Raw genomic sequence first — 21136 nt, forward strand, 5'->3', positions numbered from 1 at the left:
CTTTATTACACAACTACCATTCTTGTGCATATCCCTTTCAAAACTTCTTTCTTCTCTTCTGTATTTTTAAAATGTTTTGACGCTTTTTTTGAATTATTATAACTTCCTACCAATATCCTCAGTGACACCTCACATAAAGAGAAGCCTGTCCCTTGCAACGAATCAGGATAGTCAAGCAAAACAGATCAACATGGTAACTTGAAAATGTCTCATTCTGCACCTCTAGTCTGTCACTTCTATGCCAAGACAGCATAAGTATTCTTTAGTTGTAACTGGTCACAAATCTTTCAAAGATGTTTTGCTTATTCTTGTATCTAATTGATTCCCTGTCTCACTCTCCAAAAAAGCATTTCCAATCTTTCACTTCTCTCATCAAAACTCTCATACCTTTTCTTCCTCTCTTTCAGCCGAGGACTATGCCTCTTTACTCAGAAAATTGGGGCTATTCAACAGGAGCTCCCTCTTCTCCCCTTCTCTTTATCTTAACTCCCCCCTTCAGACCATCACCCGCGTTCCCCACTGTCCTCCTTATCCTCAGTCTCTAACAAGAAGATGGCCATGCTTGCCAAGCACTCCCTCTAAATGTGAACTTGATGCCATCCTCAATCATTGCCCCTCTTCATCTCTGTCTATCAAATGATTCTTTCCCAACTGCCTTCAAAAATACCTGTTTCCCTCATTCTTAAAAAAGCGTCACTGGATCCTACCATGTCTTTAAATTATCCTTTATTTTTCTTTTCTTTCTCAGCCTAACTCTTAGAAAAGAAAAAAAAAAACCCCAAACACCCTATATTCACTGACTCTACTTCGTTTCCTTCCATCCGCTCCAAATCTTTTCCAATCTCATCACTCAACAGAAACTGTTCTCAATAATTACCAATGATCTCATGGTTGTCAAATTGAATCATCTTTTCTCAGTCCTCATCTTTTTTGATCTATTGGATACATTTGAAACTACTAGCCATCCTCTCCTTAATACTTTCTCCTTTATGGGCTCTTATGGCACTACTGTCTTGACTTCTCCTCCTATCCAACTGATTATTCCTGAGTTTCTTTGCTGGATCATCATCCAGATCACATCCAACTGTGGGTGTTCCTCAAGGCTGTCCTGGGTCCCCTACTCTTCTCTCTCTACGTTCTTGGTTACCTTATCAGCTCTCCTAGATCTAATAATCATCTGTCCATCTCCAGCCTCAGTCCTTCCTGAGTTTCAATCCCATACCACCAGTTAACCTGTATTAGACATTACGAACTGGATGTGCCAGAGACATCTCAAACTCAACGTGTCTAAAACGGAATTCATTATCTTTTACTCTCTTATTCTTCCTTTCTCCTGAGGGAAGGTACAGCTACAAGTACTTCATAGGTGAAAAACTTATCCAATAATAACCTCATTTATTTGGGATTCTTGAGCAATGAATGAAGTATTCCACATAGGAGAATTTTACAGATAACTAAAGCTTACTGCTTTAAAAAAACAAAGAAACTACTTTGAAGTTTTTCTAAAATACATCACACACATCTCTGGCTCTTGGTGTTCAGTGTTATTTAACTCAATACTAACTGACCCACAGGTCTGGTTTTTTTTATAGATTTTTCTTTTTCCTCTCTTGGTAGCAGCTGCCAGCTATACTTTTTCACTACTATTATTGTAACAAGACCTTTCTCTATTTCTAATTGGCCATTTCTAATCTGCATGAACTAGGAAACTTAATAATTAGGCTTGCAATACTTGTGTCTAAAATAAAAAGTCTCTGAATAGGGCCTGGTTATATCCTGTGAGACATCAACTTTTCAAAGGCTTTTTGTTTACTGATTGTTAGCTATGTCCTGGATAGCTAAGGTTGTAATCTCAGTAATCTATAGATAGGTGAAGTACACAAACTTTTAATTTATGTTTCTTTTCTTGATAAAATGTTAAAGTGCAGCATCACAGTACCCTGTATTCACTATTCTTCAGAAAAAGCAAGAGTGATGTGAACCTCTAAAAGAACATTAGAGAAGTATCTACCAGTGGTTTTCAAACTTTTTGGTATCAGAAACCCTTTATACTCTTAAAAATTGAAGATTTCCCTAAAAAGAGCTTTTGTTTACATACATTATATCTATCAATATTTACTGTATTAAAAATTTAAAGGTCTTAGTATTATTATGACAATAGTGTTGACTTTGCAGACCCCCTGAAAAGGTCTAAGTACCCTTCAGGAGGAGGGGGAACCCTCTGGACCACACTTTCAGAACCACTTGTCCAGAGGAGTGTTCACTTCCACAGCTTATATTCATTCAGCTGGCAACCAGAAATACTATGTTAGTGGCAAGGGTAGGAGATAGGTCACTGGGAAGGTACAAAAAAACAAGCTAGAGAACGAATAAAAGGAATAATCGAAAAATATTTTTTTAAAAAGTTCACCTTTAGAGTACTGTGGTGGGAAAGATCACCTGAGAACACCAAATATTAAAGGAAGCATTCTCTAAGAGAGGGAGATAGGTCAGTTTTTGAGAATGATCATATTTATTCATTCATCACCTCTAAATGATCTTTTTCTGAAACCTGTAAGGTCCCTATTTCATCGGTCTACTTTTAGGACAAAGGACATATTATCAATGTCATTGCTCTGAGTTCCCCACAGGACAGATGGCCTAACAAGCCGAGACATTTTAACTCTGATCCTAAGAAGAATCCTATTACTGCACATTCATTTTGATTTTTACTCTTAACAACAGTGTTAAGGCTTTTGACAATACAAACAAGACTTATATTGTGTTCTTGGAACTGTTTTTGTTTTAAGAGCTTTTGTTGTGTAACTTTAAATAAAATACTTACTTTCATTTTGGCTAATGCAACTGAAAAGGGCATTCTGTAAATAAAAACAAATCCCAGTAATTAATAATAGTATGGATTTTCTGAAATAGGTCTCACAACTTTGCACATTAGTATCATTTATTTATTAATTATAATTTATAATTATATTTTTATATTTATATTTTATTTATAATTAATTATAATTTATTCTACTCCACAGATGACATGAAAATAGTAAAATATTTAACTATGCCTTAGATTCAAAACTTCATGTTAAAAACATTTAGCAAAAGAAGATGAATAACAGGAATTTTAAACACTTAAGACAGAGCTATTATTGACCTCATAGGCTAACTATCAGATTTTTACTATATGTAGTCATTTTAAACCATATTCTTTTCAAATTCATGTATAGAGATAGGTGTCGTAATGGGATTAGAAAAAAAAAAGTTGTAGCAGAAGACAGTTTAGAGATTATCTTAATGAAATTCTCATTTTGCACATGAGGAAGCTGAGGTGATTTTATTAGAATACAATGGAAACTACATATTAAAAGGACAATTATACCGAAGTACTCTTGCATAATCTTATAAATCATAGAAATCTATATAAAATTTTATAAATAAGACAATTGAATGCAAACACTCTAGATACTTATAGAAACATGTATTTCATAGACTTAAGAGCTGGAAGAAATCTGAGAAATCTGGTATAGTCTCTAGCATTTTTCAGATGAAGAAACAGAGGTCTAGACTGACAAAGTGATTTGTCCGGGATCTAGCACATAAGCACTTAATAAACACCTGATTAATTGCCCAAAGTTATAGATTGTTACTGGCAAATTTGTCACCAAGACCTACCTTTCCTCTCAGTCCAGTGCACTTTGTGAGACAGAATGCTGTACTGAAGTTAAAGAATGTAAATGAACTGTCAGTGAAATGTAAGGAGGAGAAAAGCAATAACAGAGATACATGAGCAAAATCAAGAGCATGGTCCACAAAAACTGGCTGATGGCAATGGTTTATTAGCTGAAATTCAAAAGGAAGTGGGCTCCAATGTAAAAGAGCAAAGGTAAGATAAATAATGTGCATTTTAAAGGCAGAAAGCAGATGGAAATTAGAAGTTCTTGTGGTTGAAGGAAGAAAATGAAAGCAAGAGGACCTTGACTTTTAAGTCTAGTGAAACTATAAATATGATGTGTGACAGATTTATTTGAAAGAGAAGACTTAACAAGACTTTAACACAGCCTTGCAGGAAAGAATGAACAAATTTACTTAGGGCAAAAGGTTTGTCAGAGCTCTCTCCTCCAAGCAACACATGGTAGAAGGAAAAAATCTCCAATAAAGCTGATCTTTATTAATAATCCAGCTGGCTCGAATATAGTGCTTTTTACTTTTAAAAGTATTTTTCACTTATTTCCTAGTCTAATTTGGCTTTTCATTCTCTCATCAGTTGGCACTGTCTGTGCTTATCTCATTTCTGTTAACTTTTTCATGAAAGATAAAATTATTAAAAGCTTTGACCTCTCCACAGTCATCTGTTACCAGACTTTTTTTCCCTATAAAGGTTCAAGGTGATATTTTCTTTAGTCTTCATCTTTGCCTCTGTAAATAGTGGGATAAAGTTTTGCTGATAGTTTCATATTTTTTCTAAGCTACATAGTCTTTACTGCTTCTCATTTTTTATGTACAAAACTGTTATTTCTTTGTTTCCCTTCAAAGTGACAGGTCTTTATTTTATTGTTCATACTATAACCATTTGCCATTCAAGTCCCTCTACAGTCCTATACTTGGTTAATCTTATCCTTAAGACGATAAGAATAGCTGACATGCTTAAATAGTGTTTAAGATTTACACAACGCTCTCTACACACTACATCCGTTGATCTTTACAACAAATCTGAAGTAGTTGTTACAAGAAAGAGCTGAGGCTGAGAGGTTCACGCTATTTAGTGCAAGAAAGGACCATGAAGGTCATTCAACGCAGCCCCTCATTCCAGTAGTTAGGTAGCAGAACTGGGCTTTAAATTCAGGTCAAATCCTCTGATCACAAAGCCACTGCTTATACCACTGTAACACCCAGAAAGGTGGGGCAACCTCTCTCTCAGGGAATGGACCCTGAGAAAGGTGCAATAGTCAAGCAGTTAGTAAACGTCTGAGGTGAGATTTGAATTCAGGTATTTCCTTCCAAAGTACTGCATTATTTCCACAAAAGCATGAGGCCACTTAGACCACATCAGGCCAAATTCAAGGGTTAAAAAAAGAAAACAAACCAACAGACAATTTAAGGAAGGACATGACTTTTTCCCTTGATGCCAACCCAAAAGCCCAGGGATATCCTGCCCCTCCCTCTCCCTTCCAAATCCAAAATCTCCCTTAATGATTTCTATCATGAAACCTGTCATGCATAAATTCATGTAAATTTACTTTGAACCTATTTATATTTTCAAACCGTAGCACCTCTTGGACCAAAGAGTGCAACAGCTCTGCTTCCACCACACAGAGTGGCATTTCCTTTTACTTATTCTAAATCTACCTCTTTGAAAAGTAGCCAGGTGCCTGCTTCTACTATACTGAACGTGATCATCTCCGACCATTGTTTCTCTCCAGACCCTTCATGATCTTACAGACTTGGATCATATTTCTATCTTTCCAGACAGAGAAATCCTAACCTTATAAACAGTTTCCATTCTTACTGTTCCAGTCTAATCATTTGAAAACACCTATTCAATTGTTCCTCAGGGTTAATCTGATACTTTGTTTCTACCACAGTTCCTTCCAACTCTAAAACTGAATGGGCTCTCTGAAAAGTTTAACATTAGAATCAGCCTTCTGCCTTACCCATGGAAAGAGTTGGGATAGTGCAGTACTCTGGTCTCCTTCATTTCTATCACTAGGAAAGAGCTATCTTTTAGCATTTCACCCCCATTCCCACCCAGAACCTCATATTATTTAATGTTAACTACATGGGATGAATCAGGTTACTAACTCCATGGTTTCCATTTGGCCCAACTCATATAACAAGCATAAAAGTTATTATCCATATACGGTATGCCTCCTCAAAACTCATAATATTCACTCTTATAATACACTCACCCTGATTAGCCACCACAACTATAATCCAGACAGAATGGGAAGGAACTTCCACCTGAAAAAGGATACTCTTACCCTCCATGGTCTGCTTCCCCAAATCCCCAGTAGACACCGAAGTACCCTTGTAGACCTGTTGAGGGTTCTTTGGTTCTTTGGTGTAATAAGAGCTAGGCCTCCAACATCCAAGGACTACCTTTAGGGGCAGCTAGGCGGTGCAGTGGATAGAGAACCAGTGCAGGAGAGGACCTGAGTTCAAATCTCACTTCAGACACTTGACACTCACTAGCTGAGTGACCTTGGGAAAGTTATTTAAGCCCAACTGCCTCATCCTGGGTCCTCTCCAGTCATCCTGATGCATATCTAGTCACTGGATTCAGATGGCTCTGGAGGAGAAGTGAGCTGGTGACCTGCACAGCCCTCCCTCACTAAAAACAAAGTTAAGTGCAAGTCATGTCATCCTTTCTCTAATGGCATGGCCTTCTTCAGCAACCAAGGATGGAACACACACCTTTATATATTTGGTGACCTCTTCCCCTTTCTAAGCTATCAACTCAGGCATATGTCTGTTTTATAATTAGAATAATCCGTTTGGGAGAACCTTGGTCTGTGCCCCAAGGGAACTCATTGCAAGAGTCTCTCACGTCTGGATGCAAAGATCTGCGTAGCTTGGAATGACCAAGGGAGATGTGGGTTCTGACCCTGTTCAATAAACTCCAGTGGCTTCTTATTATCTTCCTGATTAAGCACAAACTGTTGTGTTTGACATTTAAAGCTCTTCAAAGCCTGGCCCCTTCCTACCTTTGCATTCTTTGTTCTTTGCATTGGTTTTCTTCACGCACCTTGTACACAGTACTCCATTTCCATCTCCTTGCTTTTGCACTAGCTGTCCCACCATGCCTGGGATGTTTCTTCCTCTTCAACTCTCAGTGTCCCTTCTTTCTTCAAGACTCAGCTCAAATCTTGCCTTGTAAAGGAGGCTTTTTTTGTCCTCCACACTCCTCCCCTCACCTAGCTGCCAGTGGCCTTCTCCTCGGTGATTGCCTTTCACCTAATCCGTATTTATCTTGTATATATTTAGTTCTTCATATGCTGTCTCCCACATTAGAATGTGAACTCCTTAAAGTCAAGGTATAATTTTGCTTTTCTTTGTGTCCCCCATGCTTAGCACAGTGCCTGGAACATAAATGCTGAAGACACAACTTATTGGACTAAGTTTGGGTGAAGCAAAAGGACCCTCACTGCTTTGATCCTAGAATTCTCAACACAGATTTAACACTCCCAAAGGTTGACAATTATCTTCTTAGCAATATCGTTTAAAGAGTCACACCCAAAGTTTATTAAAGGAGAGAGTGTTGTTACCCTCTGTCCACTGCCTTCCTCCTGGCATCTATTTACATGGTCTGCTACATGTGCCCAAACCATAGCTTCAGCTGTAACAAGGTGCAACTGAAATTTCACTTGGTGGTGGTACAAGCAGGGGAGGCCCAAAGCTAAAGCCTGGTATCATTCAAATGGGAATTTGTCCAAAAGATGGGATTTAATTGCTACTGAACTGCTATGCTGATCAAAAGATGTATGAAGTCATATGGAACAGCATAGACAAAGTTCACCTATTTCTTTTAGGAATTTTACACCCCCCTCCCCTTGCTTTTTCCCACTGGAAAATCAGCTACAAAGGGAACTCATCTTTAAGAAGCCAAGAATGCACAATTTCCAATCTTAGCTGCCTAAAAAGGGACAAAAGGCAATCTTCATCTGACTCTGACTCATCTGACTTTACAAAACTAAATTTTCTGTAAGCTCCCTAAACAGATGGAATCAAGCAGCTAAGAGTTCTACATTGACCACATTGGACCACTTTCCTACCATTTGTTGTTTTAATAACTCAGTGTTGTTTAATTTCTCCTGCAACTTTCTATGTTCCTTGGTGGTGAAAGCCTTGGTCCTATCCTCCAATCCTCCCGTGGAGGAAGTCACCACTTGGGGTTAGTAATAGTAATCTAAGGTTCTCTTTACATCAGAGGTGGGTTCCCAGTTCTCATCCTAATTCCCATTCTTTTTTCATTGCTTAGTTGGATTTAACAAATTCTCTAGACAGATCTTTGAGTTTGAGACCACACTCTCCCACCTATAACTTATTGGTCCACATTCCCATCAGCATCACCCTTTTACCTTGCTGTTACTAAAACTATAAGAAGATCTTTTGGTTTTCAAGACACAATCCTTAAAAGTCAACAGCGCATTCAAATCTACCTCTAACTGCTGAATGTGAATTTTGCTTTCTTTATGCTGGTATTTCAACTTTTCTAAAACTGAGCAAGAGCCAGGGCATAAAAGCCTGTGATATGCCTTTACACATTCTGTTGTGTAAACAGGATGACCTACAGGGTCAATGGGAGACCCCTTATTCCACCGCAGCTGCCCATCTTATCTGACCTTCCCATATTCCTTTCCCAACTTAAACCATAAGATCAGTCATAGGGTCAATCTTAACCAACTGATGCCAAATGCTCTGGAGTGGATCTAGCTCTAGCCAGTCCAGTGAATTCAGGTTTGGGATTAGAAAGAAAGCAATGAAACACTCATGGAACATATTAAATAAATGTGTTCAGTTGTTTTTCATGTCCTACTCTTTGTAACTCCATTTGGGAGTTACAAGGTAAAGATACTGGAGTAGTTTGCCATTTCCTTTTCTAGCTCATTTTACAATGTACTTAACAATAAAAGATTTAAAAGGATATAATCACTGATTAAAGTGGCTGCTGCTCCCCCCACTTCTGCGCCATTTATAGTGGCAGTCTGGGGCTGAGAAAGATATAGAAATGGGGATTCTGTGAAAACCCAGGGACACCAAATCCTACTAGGCTAGGTTTCTTATGCCTCAGGAGACAAGAAAGTCAAGTCAATGAATGGTTCATGCCCTAGTTCCCCAAACCCACCAAATTCTGAGGATGGTCTTCTTAATTCCTCAAAGTAACCAGTCTAGCCTAAGTAAAAGAGACACAGTATGTATGTGGCAGAAAAGGGTAACTAGAGGATTATGCTGATTTTTTTTAATGTTTATGTTTAAATTATTACTTTTCATACAGATTTGTGATTTCATTAGTTCAGGCAGCTCTCAAGGAAGAAACCTTCATACCAACACAGATCTGCAGCTCCTCCATAACTTACAGTCTTCAGAGGCACTGAGAGCAACTTGCCCTGGATTAAGAGACTGTATATTGTCAAAGATGTGACTTGAACCTAGGACTTTCTGTCTTAGAGGATGGTCGTCTGCAATGCCATACTGTCTCTCTTTTTAAATTCACACAGATGCTAAAGTAATGCTTTTTTTTCTGTTCTACTTACTGACAATCTCTAGGAATAAATACATGGCAAAAAAGCCAGGTTTGTCTATAATCTTACCTTTTATGATAGCTCAGGATACTTTTGATCATCTTAGTTCCCTTTTTCTAGGCCAGAATGTCACTTAGCATCCCATGTATGAATACACAACAGTTTTATGTACAGGTAGAATATTTTGTTTTACTTCCAATACGCACCTCAGTAAAACTCAGCATTTGACTGAATGTTTTGATCTCAGCAGAACACTGGCCTGATATCTTCAAGAATAAGACTTCAATTATGTTCCATACAGGCAGCATGTTCTTATGCTCAGAGAACCATGTGTTTTCAGAGATATTTTCCTAACAAATATTTATATAAAATGTCACACCTAATGGAAGCTAACAGAAGGAAAAAATCTCTTAGTCAATGGGAGTGGGGACACAGGTGATATTCTTAAGACCTATTCTGATCATAATATTAATTTCTTTGAATAAGATTCTTTAGAGAGAGAGAGAGAGACCGGGCCAGTAAATAACAACTTGGACTAAGCCTATATTGGCATAACTTCCTTACCTCAAGATCTAGTGTGCTGCTTTTTTTTTGTTTCTTTTACCTATCAACTTCACTGTTTTCCTTTTCTAACTCTTCTTACTTTTCTCACTTGTCCCAATCCCTCTTTTGTATAGAGTCTTTCTCTTCTTGAAATCTCAGTCATTCCTGATCATCTTCTCCCTTTCTGACAATCAATTCTAATAATGGAAATAGTATAAACAAAAAATGTGTAAAACTTTTTAAAACTGAATCATAAAATTTGGTAACTTCAGTAATGTGATGATTAAAAAATGAATGTTAACTAAAGCCCACAGAAGGGAAGAATAATGAGTAAGTTCATGAATATTTTATACTTTTATTCTGAAGGCTATTTAAGATATTTTGCCCTAAGTTCTCAGTTAATGAAAATTGCTTGCATTTCACAGATAGTTAAATTTCTTGCGTATTGGACATCGTGCCTTTTATACCAAGAACTCAGTTTCATTAGATTTTTTTCTCCTGTGGTAACATCTCCAAACAAGACAATGGGATTACATAATTGGTCTTAAGAATAAAAGTAATTTCAAAAAACAGAATTTAAGCTTTTCTCTGCTATGGTTAATAGCTAGTGGAAAGGGCATTATATGAAACTAAAAAAAAAGTAAAAGAATCAGATTCAATGGCAGGAATATATTCAAAATTACAAATGATTCTACAAAGTCAACTATATACATTATAAGTATGATAGTTACTAGTTTGAAAATGAAAACTAGATTTGAGATAAGAACAAGTCTCACAGTGATTTGTTTGCTATGACCTTGGGAAGTAACTCAGTATTCACATAACTGTAGGAATATGTTTTTGAATTGCCACTCTAAGTAAATTCATAATTCTTTTACAAGTCTTTATGGGAGGAAGACTAGAGTTACTAGTATTCTCCACCGACTCTAAATAGATTGGCTAAAGGACACATGCAGAAGCTTTCTATTTAATACATAATTCTAAAAACAAAAACCCTTGTTTAATTTAACTGCCTAATACACACAAAAAAGGAAAGTATAGTACAAAAGTGAAACACCAAAAAAGTAACAGAGTGATACTAAGAAGGACCAAGACTTTTTAGCTATGCTAAAGCCAGTACTGCAGGACCTAATTGGTTTCGCTCTTATTGGAGCTCATCAGCTGCAGGTAACGGCCTAATAGTCAAACTGGGTGTTTTCTATTTGCCATTTTGTGGATTAGTCTACTCCTCTAATCCCCACTAAAAAGGCTAACATATAAATTTTATACTAATAATTTAAAACTATCACTTAGAAAATATGTCACAAAAATGATCATACATGTCTAAGTATGATAAGCAACTTGGTACCAAAGAATTAAGAGTAATGTTGTACATTAAGAAACAATGTTTTTAAAAAATTATGATTATTTTATCCTCTTGCTGCAGGGATTAAAATCCTGGGCAACAAAAATATTCTAAGCAAATACATCCATTTAAGATGAACATAATTTTAAACATCATGTAACAAAGGAAAAAAAATCATTTTTTCATTACCGGTTTTGAAATGTTTCCTTAATCAAGCAAAGCACTTACAGTAATCCGTTTTCATCCCCTTTACAATTACTCATACTTTTGATGCTTTTTAGAGTGGGTAAAAAAGTATAACTATATAAATAATGAAAAGCCATATAAATACTCAACATTCTGCTTTTTTTAAAAGCAGAATGACCATGCCTAGTCAAGGCCAAATTGTTTCTCCTACCTCTGGTTTTATTGATTAAATCACTATTGTTCATGATGTGGCCCTGAAGACCACTAAAACGCTTTCTGACAGTTCTCAGACATTTCATATTACTATCTATTGCATATATTTATACTACTACACTATCTAAGAAAAGTTCAATGAAGCTCTTTAATTTAAAATCTTATGTATATGTGATAAAATATGTTTTCCAAAATACCTAATATTGCCTTTTTTGAGGTATTTTCTTACCTACCTTATTGAAAGAGCATCAAGTACAGAAGAGGGCTAGAAATAGAAAGGAAAGAAAGAGAGATTTCTAAAGAGAATGTAAAGAACAGTCTAGAGAAGGATTTGAGAACAAAAGGATTGAGAGGAAAAGATCCCTTGACAAATCAATAATATTACACTTTAGAAGTTTAATAAGCATTTGTATGCTAATACGGATATGACGCTACAGATGAACAATGTCTGACAATAAAAGTCAAGAGGCTAACTCCAAGTCACACTTGGAAATTAATTTCATCATTTTAAAGCTCCATATCTTGTAGGAGATTTGTTAAGTTTTATTTCATTGGCCAAATCAGCTTAATTATACCTACTCTGTTATTCAAAGAGAAAGATGACCATTACCGTAGAAACTAAGAAGAAATGTTTTCCTTTTTTTGTCCCTTATCACTACTGTATGCATTCATCTCATGTCCTTATATACAATGTTAAGATTTTGCTTCAATCTTCAATCTTAATTCTCTTCTCATTATTCATCAACTGATAAACTAAAAATAAGGTACAGTCTTATCAATACTCCCAAAGAACAAACAAAATAAGGCTATAAAGACAGAAAGAAACCTAATACAGCATGAAGACAGGAATTCCCCATCACAATCAATCATTTGAAAATGCCAGTTGGGATGCCTCCTACTCAGTAACCAGAATTTGGCAGCACCTAACAAAGCACACTTTGGTAAGTTATGAATGAAAAATAAGTGGCATCTCAAAAGAAGACATTAATCTCTAATGCTGTCATATTCCCCTCCTTACTAAAATAACAGCATGTAAGCAAATATAGTAAAATCTCAAAAATTCCGATTAGATAGAAATATTGGTTAGAACTGGTAAAACCTGAATCATGGGATATGGAGGGAAAAGCAGTTGTTACTAACTGTATTTACTACCTTTGTTGACAATCATAGTCTCCTGCCTTGAGCTTTGTTCTTCTACACAGGTTTTTTGCTTCCCATAAATCAGTTTCCCCAGCATGAATCTTTCCATTTTCGTACAAGCCTGCTGGGAGGATTTCATCTTGAAATGATTAAGGGCATAGCTCAGGGTCAGGGTCTTGGCTTGTGGGAAAACTAAACTCGGTTAAAAAAAGACAAATAAAAACAACAATGTAGCAATGTCTATACTCTTTCACATAACTCCTGAGAGGTACGATCCGAGAAGGTACGGGGCCAGCTCAGTGTTGGGGCAATGTTTTGCTTATTGCCATATCCTTTTATTACAGTCACTTAAAAAAACACCAGAGTGCTAGATGATGCATGGGACAAGTTAACCTGAAGTGCAAAAGGACAGAATGTTATCTAATTATACTTCCCCACGTGTGACAGTTCTGCAGTTTATAGCCTTTGAGAGATGTCTGGAGTATTGAGAGTTCAAGTGACCTGTCCAGAGTTACACAACTAGTGTGTGTCAGAGGTGGAGCTGACCCCAGGTTTTCCTGACTCCAATGTTAGCTTTTCACCCACTATGCAATGCTACCTGCTACTATTGCTTCCAGTGTACCTTAAAAAATCAAAGTAAATAATCTCTCCTTAGCCTTCCTCTTGGCCTCCATCACACTATTTTTACAGGGCTGTTCCATTATTATTTGTATTCATTCTCTCCTACCTACCTACCCCCTTACATTTTTTAAAAAAAATCTAAGTTAACTCACAAGTTCCCAGTGTATTCATATTAGTCTCTTTAGAAGAAAATGTCCCTTTTCCTCACCTGTATATCTCCTTGTGTCTTTAAAATTTTCATTCCTGAGTGCTTCTCATTCTGTTTAGGGTGACGTGCCCTACACATTTCCTAATTTTCTGTCTCTGTCTGAATCCTCTGAAATCTCCTGTTCTAAACTTGAGAGTTGTCAGACTATTCCTGGTGTTCCTCTCCTCCATTCCAAATTCAAAGATACAGTAGTCATTTTCCCCAAAGGTTTCTATCAACTTCCTCCCAGGAACTAGTTACTTCTTGTTATTGAGATGCAAATCTAGACCAGAACCTGATTCTTTTACTTTCTGAAGGATAAAATTATCATTAAAGCAATAAAGGCATTTTTAGTTGTGATTTGGGCAGCAAACTCTTGAATTTATTCAGATAATTAAAGTCTTCTATCACGACTATATTGTGCCAGACGTGGGATCTATTTCCTAAATACTTAATCTATTTCTTCTATCTATGTTTGCTTTCAAAGATTCCCATGCAAATACTCTCGACAACGCTTCTCAACTCTCATTCTCAGATTTCCTCCCCATGACTATACTACTGCCATTTTTTGGGTATACTGTATCCATTCTGTACTGCATTTAGCTATATGCAGTTTTCCTCCCTTTCCTTTTCAGCTTAAAGTCCTTTTGCTTATCAAGGCAAATATACCAGCTCTTGTAGGGTACAGCCTACCTAAATTTCCAATAAAAAGTCTTGTTGAGATTACTTTGTAATTAGCATCAATTTCCCTATAAATGATATATTTGAGTCATTAAAACAGTTGCTTTTCTTAAATAAGTTAAACATATGTTGTATGTCATTTACATTTCTCTATTCATTTACAAATTCTTTTTCCATAGATCATGCAAAAGTAAACTTCAATAAAGCCTCTATATGAAAACTCCATTCCTTTCTACATGTATTTCACCAATATTTCAAATGGCAAATAGGGATATATCATGTGTGGAAAGAGTATAGTGGCATCTCAGGTCACATATTTGAAATGCTAAGGAAAATTCCTGTATTATCCAAGCTACACATAGTATATCTTTAATAAATATTTGCTGGCTTCAAATGAATTGCTGAACCTGCTACTCAATACAAAAATCTTTCCTACAATATCTGTGATATGTGTGTTCTATCCTTTGCTTGAATATTTCCATTGCTACAGAATATTCACTATCTTACTAGGCAATCCATTTCATTTTGGGATGGCTCTAAATTTTATTATAAAGTTCCTTCTAATATTTGGATTTTGGACCAATATCTATATTCTTTCCCACATCCAAGAATCCCCCAATCTCTGTCCTTGGTTCTTTTATCTCTACAGTTTCTTCCCTAGTAAAATGATCCCATTCTCTGATATGACTTTTCTAAACTGATGACTTGAAGTCACTCAGTCCTATCCCCCAGAGCCCTATATTACCAAATGCCTTCTCCCCCAACAACTTCACATATAGTGTTTAAATCTCAATGAATGCCTATAAGCTTGGTCTAGAACTGTAGATGTCTACCAATCAATCATGTTCAAGCTAAGAATCACTTTCTATTCCTTCAGCTCCTATATTCAAGGTTACTGAGTCTTATTCTTTCTTCAAAATCTCAAAAGCATTTCTTAATCTCCATTTCCATTGTCACCAAACCTCCAGAGATTCCTAGCTGCTTTCTCTGCCACAGTCCATGCCCCTCCCAAACATATTTTGCAGAACGCTCTGCCAGACCAAGTTGTTTAAAACAATTTTTTTTAACATTACTCTTCAGTTTAAGAATATACAATGATTACCACTTCCTACTGAATAAACTACTAACATTCTCATTCTTGAGATCACATCAATTTCTACTTCTCCCACTAAATTTTCCACAATAATCCTAGCCAACAATGATTTACTCCTTCCAATACATTTTTAAGTGTGAAATGCTTCCTGGACACTAAATATACACTTAGCACATTATTGTACTTAGTATATTATTTTATTGTATGCTCTCATGTTATCTTCTAGTTACTTCTAGCATGGGTCTTATACTGTGCACAGTACTTGGTTACTCCGAATAAAAAAGAGGACGAAAAAGGTCATAGTTTAAAAAAACAGACTACAAGTCCTACATTACATAGTTTAAATAAAGGCCCTTAAGAAATATGAGTAAATTACTTTAATCACAGGAAAGTTATATAAATATCTTTTCATATCAAATGCTTGAGCAGCAGTGAGAAAAAAAATGAATATGTAAAATAGTAAGCTTTCACTCCTCTAAAATTCTTGCTCAAATTACTAACAAGTAGGTAAATGAACAGACTTCAGTCATTTTCTTTCACTAACCTTTACCTACTAAAGGTAGTCAAAACTGATAGGCCAAAAGTAGAGAAAGCTGGAAAAAGATGGGGCAAGATAAATTAAAAGTCTGAATAATTATCCCATACTTAGTTGAAAATTAATTGTGTATATTTTGCTATACCTCTTTTTAATTTGGTTGCTTTACTTTAATTTACACTAAGCTTTTCATATTGTTTTTGTATTTTCAAGGCATAAAAGAAATCTACACAAGCTCTTGTTAACCTTTTATCAGTTACTTTCAAACAAATGTCTTAGATCATTCAACAAAGTAACGATTACTTAACAACTAACAATGTAACCTAATATGATGTATATTACATATATCTAATAGATATGCATCTATATATATAATAGATAGATATCTAATAGATAGATATTCTATATATATAACAGATAGATATCTAATAGATAGATATTCTATCTGTCTAGATCTCTCTGGCATTAGTTTATTCAAACTTTCTAGCCCTTCTATCAAGAGTATATTAGCCCTCTGAAAAATTATACTATCCTGGAGAATTCCACAGTGGGACATAGTTTACATGTCTAGATGAACCTCTCTCTGGCTCTTTCATTTAGAAGGGGAAGGGTCCTAAGAAGATAGTTCTCCAAATTTTCTACGTTCAAACTGTGTCTGGTCGCAATAAATATGGTTACACTGGTTATTTGGCATATGCCATATGATCTCTAAATTATTCTACATTTGGTTTAGGTCTTATTTGTTGTTTTTTTCACTTTATATCCCTTTGTAAATCTTTTTTTCAGTAATCAATTGAGCCTTTCCTTAGCATCTCCAAAATATATGATTAAGAGAATGGATTCTCTGAGTGAATCTGAAAAATCCCTAAGGTAAAATTTCAAATTAAAGAGAAAAACTCTCCCAGAATTTAATTAACTCCAGACAAAAATAAGGGAATAGAAACTGGGAAAATGAGTCAGGTACCTAGTCAGTAAAGAAAAAAGCTACCCTCAGGACTTCTGTCATAGGTTGCTTTAATCTCTCTTACCTTTCCTCTCCCGTCCTCCATCAACACATATTGGCAGACTTCCTAGGGCAATGTAGAAATCCAGAAATGGGAAGGAAACAGACTAATATAATAGAGGAAAAGTTACAGAAGATGGACAGTGTAATACATAATTTGGGAGAGAAGATAGAATTATTCAAATTAGCCAAAAGAAATTAAATAGTGGTCATTTCAAAAGTAAAGAGCATAAGAAAAAGAGAAGGACCTTTCATTTCTTTTTAATCAAAGAACTCTTTCAATAAGAAGAACAGAAATAAATTATAGTTCATTTGAAAACTGTCTCAGAAGAACAGATAAAAGATTATAAAACTTGGTCAAAAGCACAAAAGGACAAGAAATGAGCAAAATTCTTCAGTTTAAATAAATGTTTCAAATGTTAATGTTGGAAGGAAGAAATCTCGATCATAACCCAGAAACAGACTGAGAAAAAAAGAATAGTTTTAACTTGATAATCTTTTCTTTACTCAAGAAAAAGAAACCTAATAGGTTCCCCAATTTTATATAGCCAAAAGAAATTATGAAGATAGCTGTCCTTATGTATAAATGATTACATAACCTTATCCCATGAAGGGCAATACTGTTCTCAATGGATAACAATTCCTCTTTTAAATTTGAAAGCTGTAGGCAGCCAGCCGAAATGCTCAACTATACATGTCTTGTCAGATTCAATCTTATGCAGAGACAGTGAATAGCCTATATGTTGGGTATCATTTGAAGGGGTCAAAAAGGCCTGCATCTGAACAGAGGACACACTCGAAATTTCATCATTGCTCCCCTTGCGTTAAACACTGTTCTCTCTTTGTTCTCTTTTAAAATACACATCTTCCTAAGACAGGTACTACATTAAGTTATTCACACTAATTAGCACTATAGCAATAGGTCTAGGTAGGAAATCAATCAGGTAGGAAAAGAGAGATGTGTGGGGAACCATAGTAAAATTTGCCTATTTAAAAATTCTAATTAGTACTGGGTCATTTTTAAATAAAGAATAATAAGGTACTAAGGAAAATCTTCAGTTTAAATTAAGTAATCTGTACATTATATTTATATATTTCTTATAAAATCAGTGCTGACTTTGAAAAAATTCTTAAATAAGATAAATGAAACTTCTTTGTGGAAGCTAAAGCAAAATTTCTAAGAGAAGAAAGGCCAGCATATGTTACTGGTATAACTGGCTCACTCAGATACAAAAGATCATAGTTCTCTTACTTCGAATGGTATTCGAATGTTACTTCTAAACTTTAAGGCAAAATACATACCTCATATTCTTTTCTGCAGACTTTGGAAATATCATTCTTAGAAGAAGCCTAAAATGCAACAGATTTTTCATTAATTTGTAGAAAAATGATAATTAGCACAAAACAAAACAGAAACATCTTAAGGTCAAGATGCTCATGGACGCTTCACATGACAGCTGTACTATTAATATTCATTAATCAACAAAATATATAACAAAAGTTAATATTAATTCACTAATATTTTCCAAGGAATTTGTATTTTATTACTCATAACAGCATCTACATAAATTACATAATCAGTAATAATGTGTCCAAGACATAACACTAATTCACTTTATGTTTATAGCACTTACCATACTGAATTATACCTTTTGATGGAGCTAAAGATAAAAGTGATGATACTTATCATTCACATAGTTTTACAGACCCATTGCAATAACTCATAAGTTTCTCAAGGGTCAATAAACCAATAATAGATTCTTAATTAAAAACTGAAAAGCACAAAGACAAGGGTAGAGACCCACACCATGTCACAAAAGACCTTCACCCCAAGGGAACAGCAACATTAACATTTTGGAAGGTACTGTCTTTTGACCCAGTAAAAACACATCTAACTGAACTACCATTTAGCCCCCATTTTTACATCTTGTCCATAAGGTCAGACTATATTGTTAGAATTCAGGTATGGTGCACTACGATGCACCACAAACCCCAAATCTGGAATACTCCCACTATCCACCTCCTTTACTCCTACTCACATGCTGCTGAATGGAGCTGGATAAAATTATACAACTAAGACAACTGAGTCCACTAGAAATTTCTGTTATTTAATCTCTACTAGGTCCCCAATGCAACATAACCTCTAATTGATTTTCTATCTTACTCCCCATAGAAGCTGTTGTAAAACCTTTTCTTCTCCCATCAGTAAGAATTAAGATTTTTAAAAAAACTTTACCTGTTTGCATGCCTGTCGACATTCCAAAACAATAGCCAGTTCACAACAGCCTAAGCCAACCCAGCCATCAGACTTCTTAAAAACACCTTTTAAGATAAAATACACACATATTTTTTAGTCATTCAAGTAACCACATTATCAGTTCTTTCAAATTCAAGTGTAACTGACATTTGACACTGCGCATAATATTCCTTAAATATCAACCACTGAAATATGAACTTGGAAAAGCTCTGGAAATTTTATCTTGCCCTATCTCTCAATTCTTAGAATTGATGGAATTGCTACTAATATTTTAAGAATAATCATTTAATGACTATCCTTTTTCTAATTCCTCTACAATTCTCCTTCATTGCTGAGATTTTAATCATTTTTCACTTTTGGTGTCCATGCTCAGTTAAAGTGACAAGAAGAAAAGATAAAATTCAAATCACTCAGTTTCTAACACTCACTAAACCAGTATTGCTCATTTCCTGATCTAATCTAATAGTACTTTATACTCCTTTTATGTACTTATCATAGAATAAGATAGGATTTTTTTAAAGATTGCCTTAATTTATCACAAATCATAGAATGGTAGAGACAAAATGAACTTTAGAGCCCACCAAAGACATGCTATTAGGATAGAATCAGGGAAAGAAAAAAACCTAGTAATTCTGAAGAGAAATTATTGTATAGCTGTTGAAAATTATTCCTTCATATTGATATTTAAGAAATGCCACAACTACATTTCTGTATAAAATATAGATATGTATACTAAATTAAAATTACATATATATATGAAAAAAGTTCAAGAAGTCTCAGAGATCATATACGAGTCCATCTGAAATTGTGTGTCAATTACTACTAATACTATTAATTATACTTTATTTTTTACGAATCAAACACTATCATAATCATGATCATTTTTGTTGTTTTTAAAATTTCAATAAATGATCAAAAGAAAAAATAGTCAAATAAATACAATCCAACTTCCATAAAAGATCATAAGATTACAGATTTAAAGTTGAAAAGGACTTTAGAAGTCATCATCAAGTCCAACTTCCTCCTCCACTTTAATAAAATTGATGTCCAGAGAGGTTAAGTGACTTTCCCAGATTCAAAAAGTTAAGTAGGATTCAAACTCAGATCTTCCTGACTCCAAGTCTAGTGCTCTATTTACTGTACCATGCTACCTCTAGAGCACAGAAGCAGAGAATTTTTGAGCTACAGATTTTAGAAATCATCTAGTCTAATCATTCATTTTTACAGATGAAAAAATGAGGCTTAAAAAATGTCCCAAGACGTACAGGTAATTAGTTGCAGAACCAGGACTAATATCTGTATCGCCTGAGTATAGTGTTGTACTCACTAAGAATTATTTTTGCCTAAATTTGCTCAATATTATTTGTAACTTGACATATTTATATATGCCTTGAGAACATATAAACACAGGAACACCAAGAAGGTAGAAAAAACCCATCATTAGCCCTACTTGAGGGGCACCAGGTCCCTAGAATTTCTTTATGTGCAAATGCATATTGTGTATTTTTGAATTCATACTGTACATGCCACAAGACTCAATTTAGAAAATAAGCTCAAGTGTGTTGCAGTATTACTCTGTAGGTGGTACTTGATAAATGCTTAACTGATTGATGAAAACTGTGTATTTCTCAATTGTTCACCCTTTACTTTCAAAGGATCCTATAGCCATTCAGTAAAAATTACAATTATTATATGAATACAAAATAAAAAAATAAAAGTGATAAAGTTTACCTTTACCTGGCAAAGAAGAGTTCATACAATTCCAAACATCAACCTAAGAGCATATTATATACAAAAAAGATTAGTGGCTTCTTGAATAGCAAACAATTTTGAAAAAATATCCAACAGATGCGGCCAATTTAATTATGCCCATGCCAATACATACATTGTTGCAGAACCGTATTCATTCCAGATTGGAACAATGATTATTCTGATCATACCACTATGTATAAAAACCTGACTAAAAGTTATTAGGAACATTTCTTAAAACCCAGTGTCAGTAAGACAAATTGTCAGAACTAGAGCAGGAAAAAAAATTGACCTACTTTGTCTATTGCAAAACAAAGCAACAGATATAAAGGCCCTGCTTAACTCTTTGCAAA

General features: G+C 35.1%; 1 protein-coding gene across 2 annotated transcripts in view; it reads right to left on the reverse strand.

The window, feature by feature from the left end:
• Positions 1-21136, reverse strand: part of RECK (reversion inducing cysteine rich protein with kazal motifs) — a 73972-nt gene that overhangs the window by 31707 nt on the left and 21129 nt on the right. Inside the window, exons 4-7 of one of the 2 annotated variants that reach the window (XM_072596806.1) lie at positions 20766-20808; positions 19014-19099; positions 18080-18127; positions 2825-2858 (exon numbers count right to left, since the gene is read on the reverse strand). In XM_072596806.1, coding sequence (XP_072452907.1) covers positions 2825-2858; positions 18080-18127; positions 19014-19099; positions 20766-20808 — 211 coding nt within the window. The remainder of the gene's footprint in view (positions 1-2824; positions 2859-18079; positions 18128-19013; positions 19100-20765; positions 20809-21136) is intronic. The other variant, XM_072596805.1, reaches the window with a different exon arrangement.

This window comes from Notamacropus eugenii, chromosome 3 (genome assembly GCF_028372415.1).
Source record: "Notamacropus eugenii isolate mMacEug1 chromosome 3, mMacEug1.pri_v2, whole genome shotgun sequence".
Lineage (NCBI taxonomy): Eukaryota > Metazoa > Chordata > Mammalia > Diprotodontia > Macropodidae > Notamacropus > Notamacropus eugenii.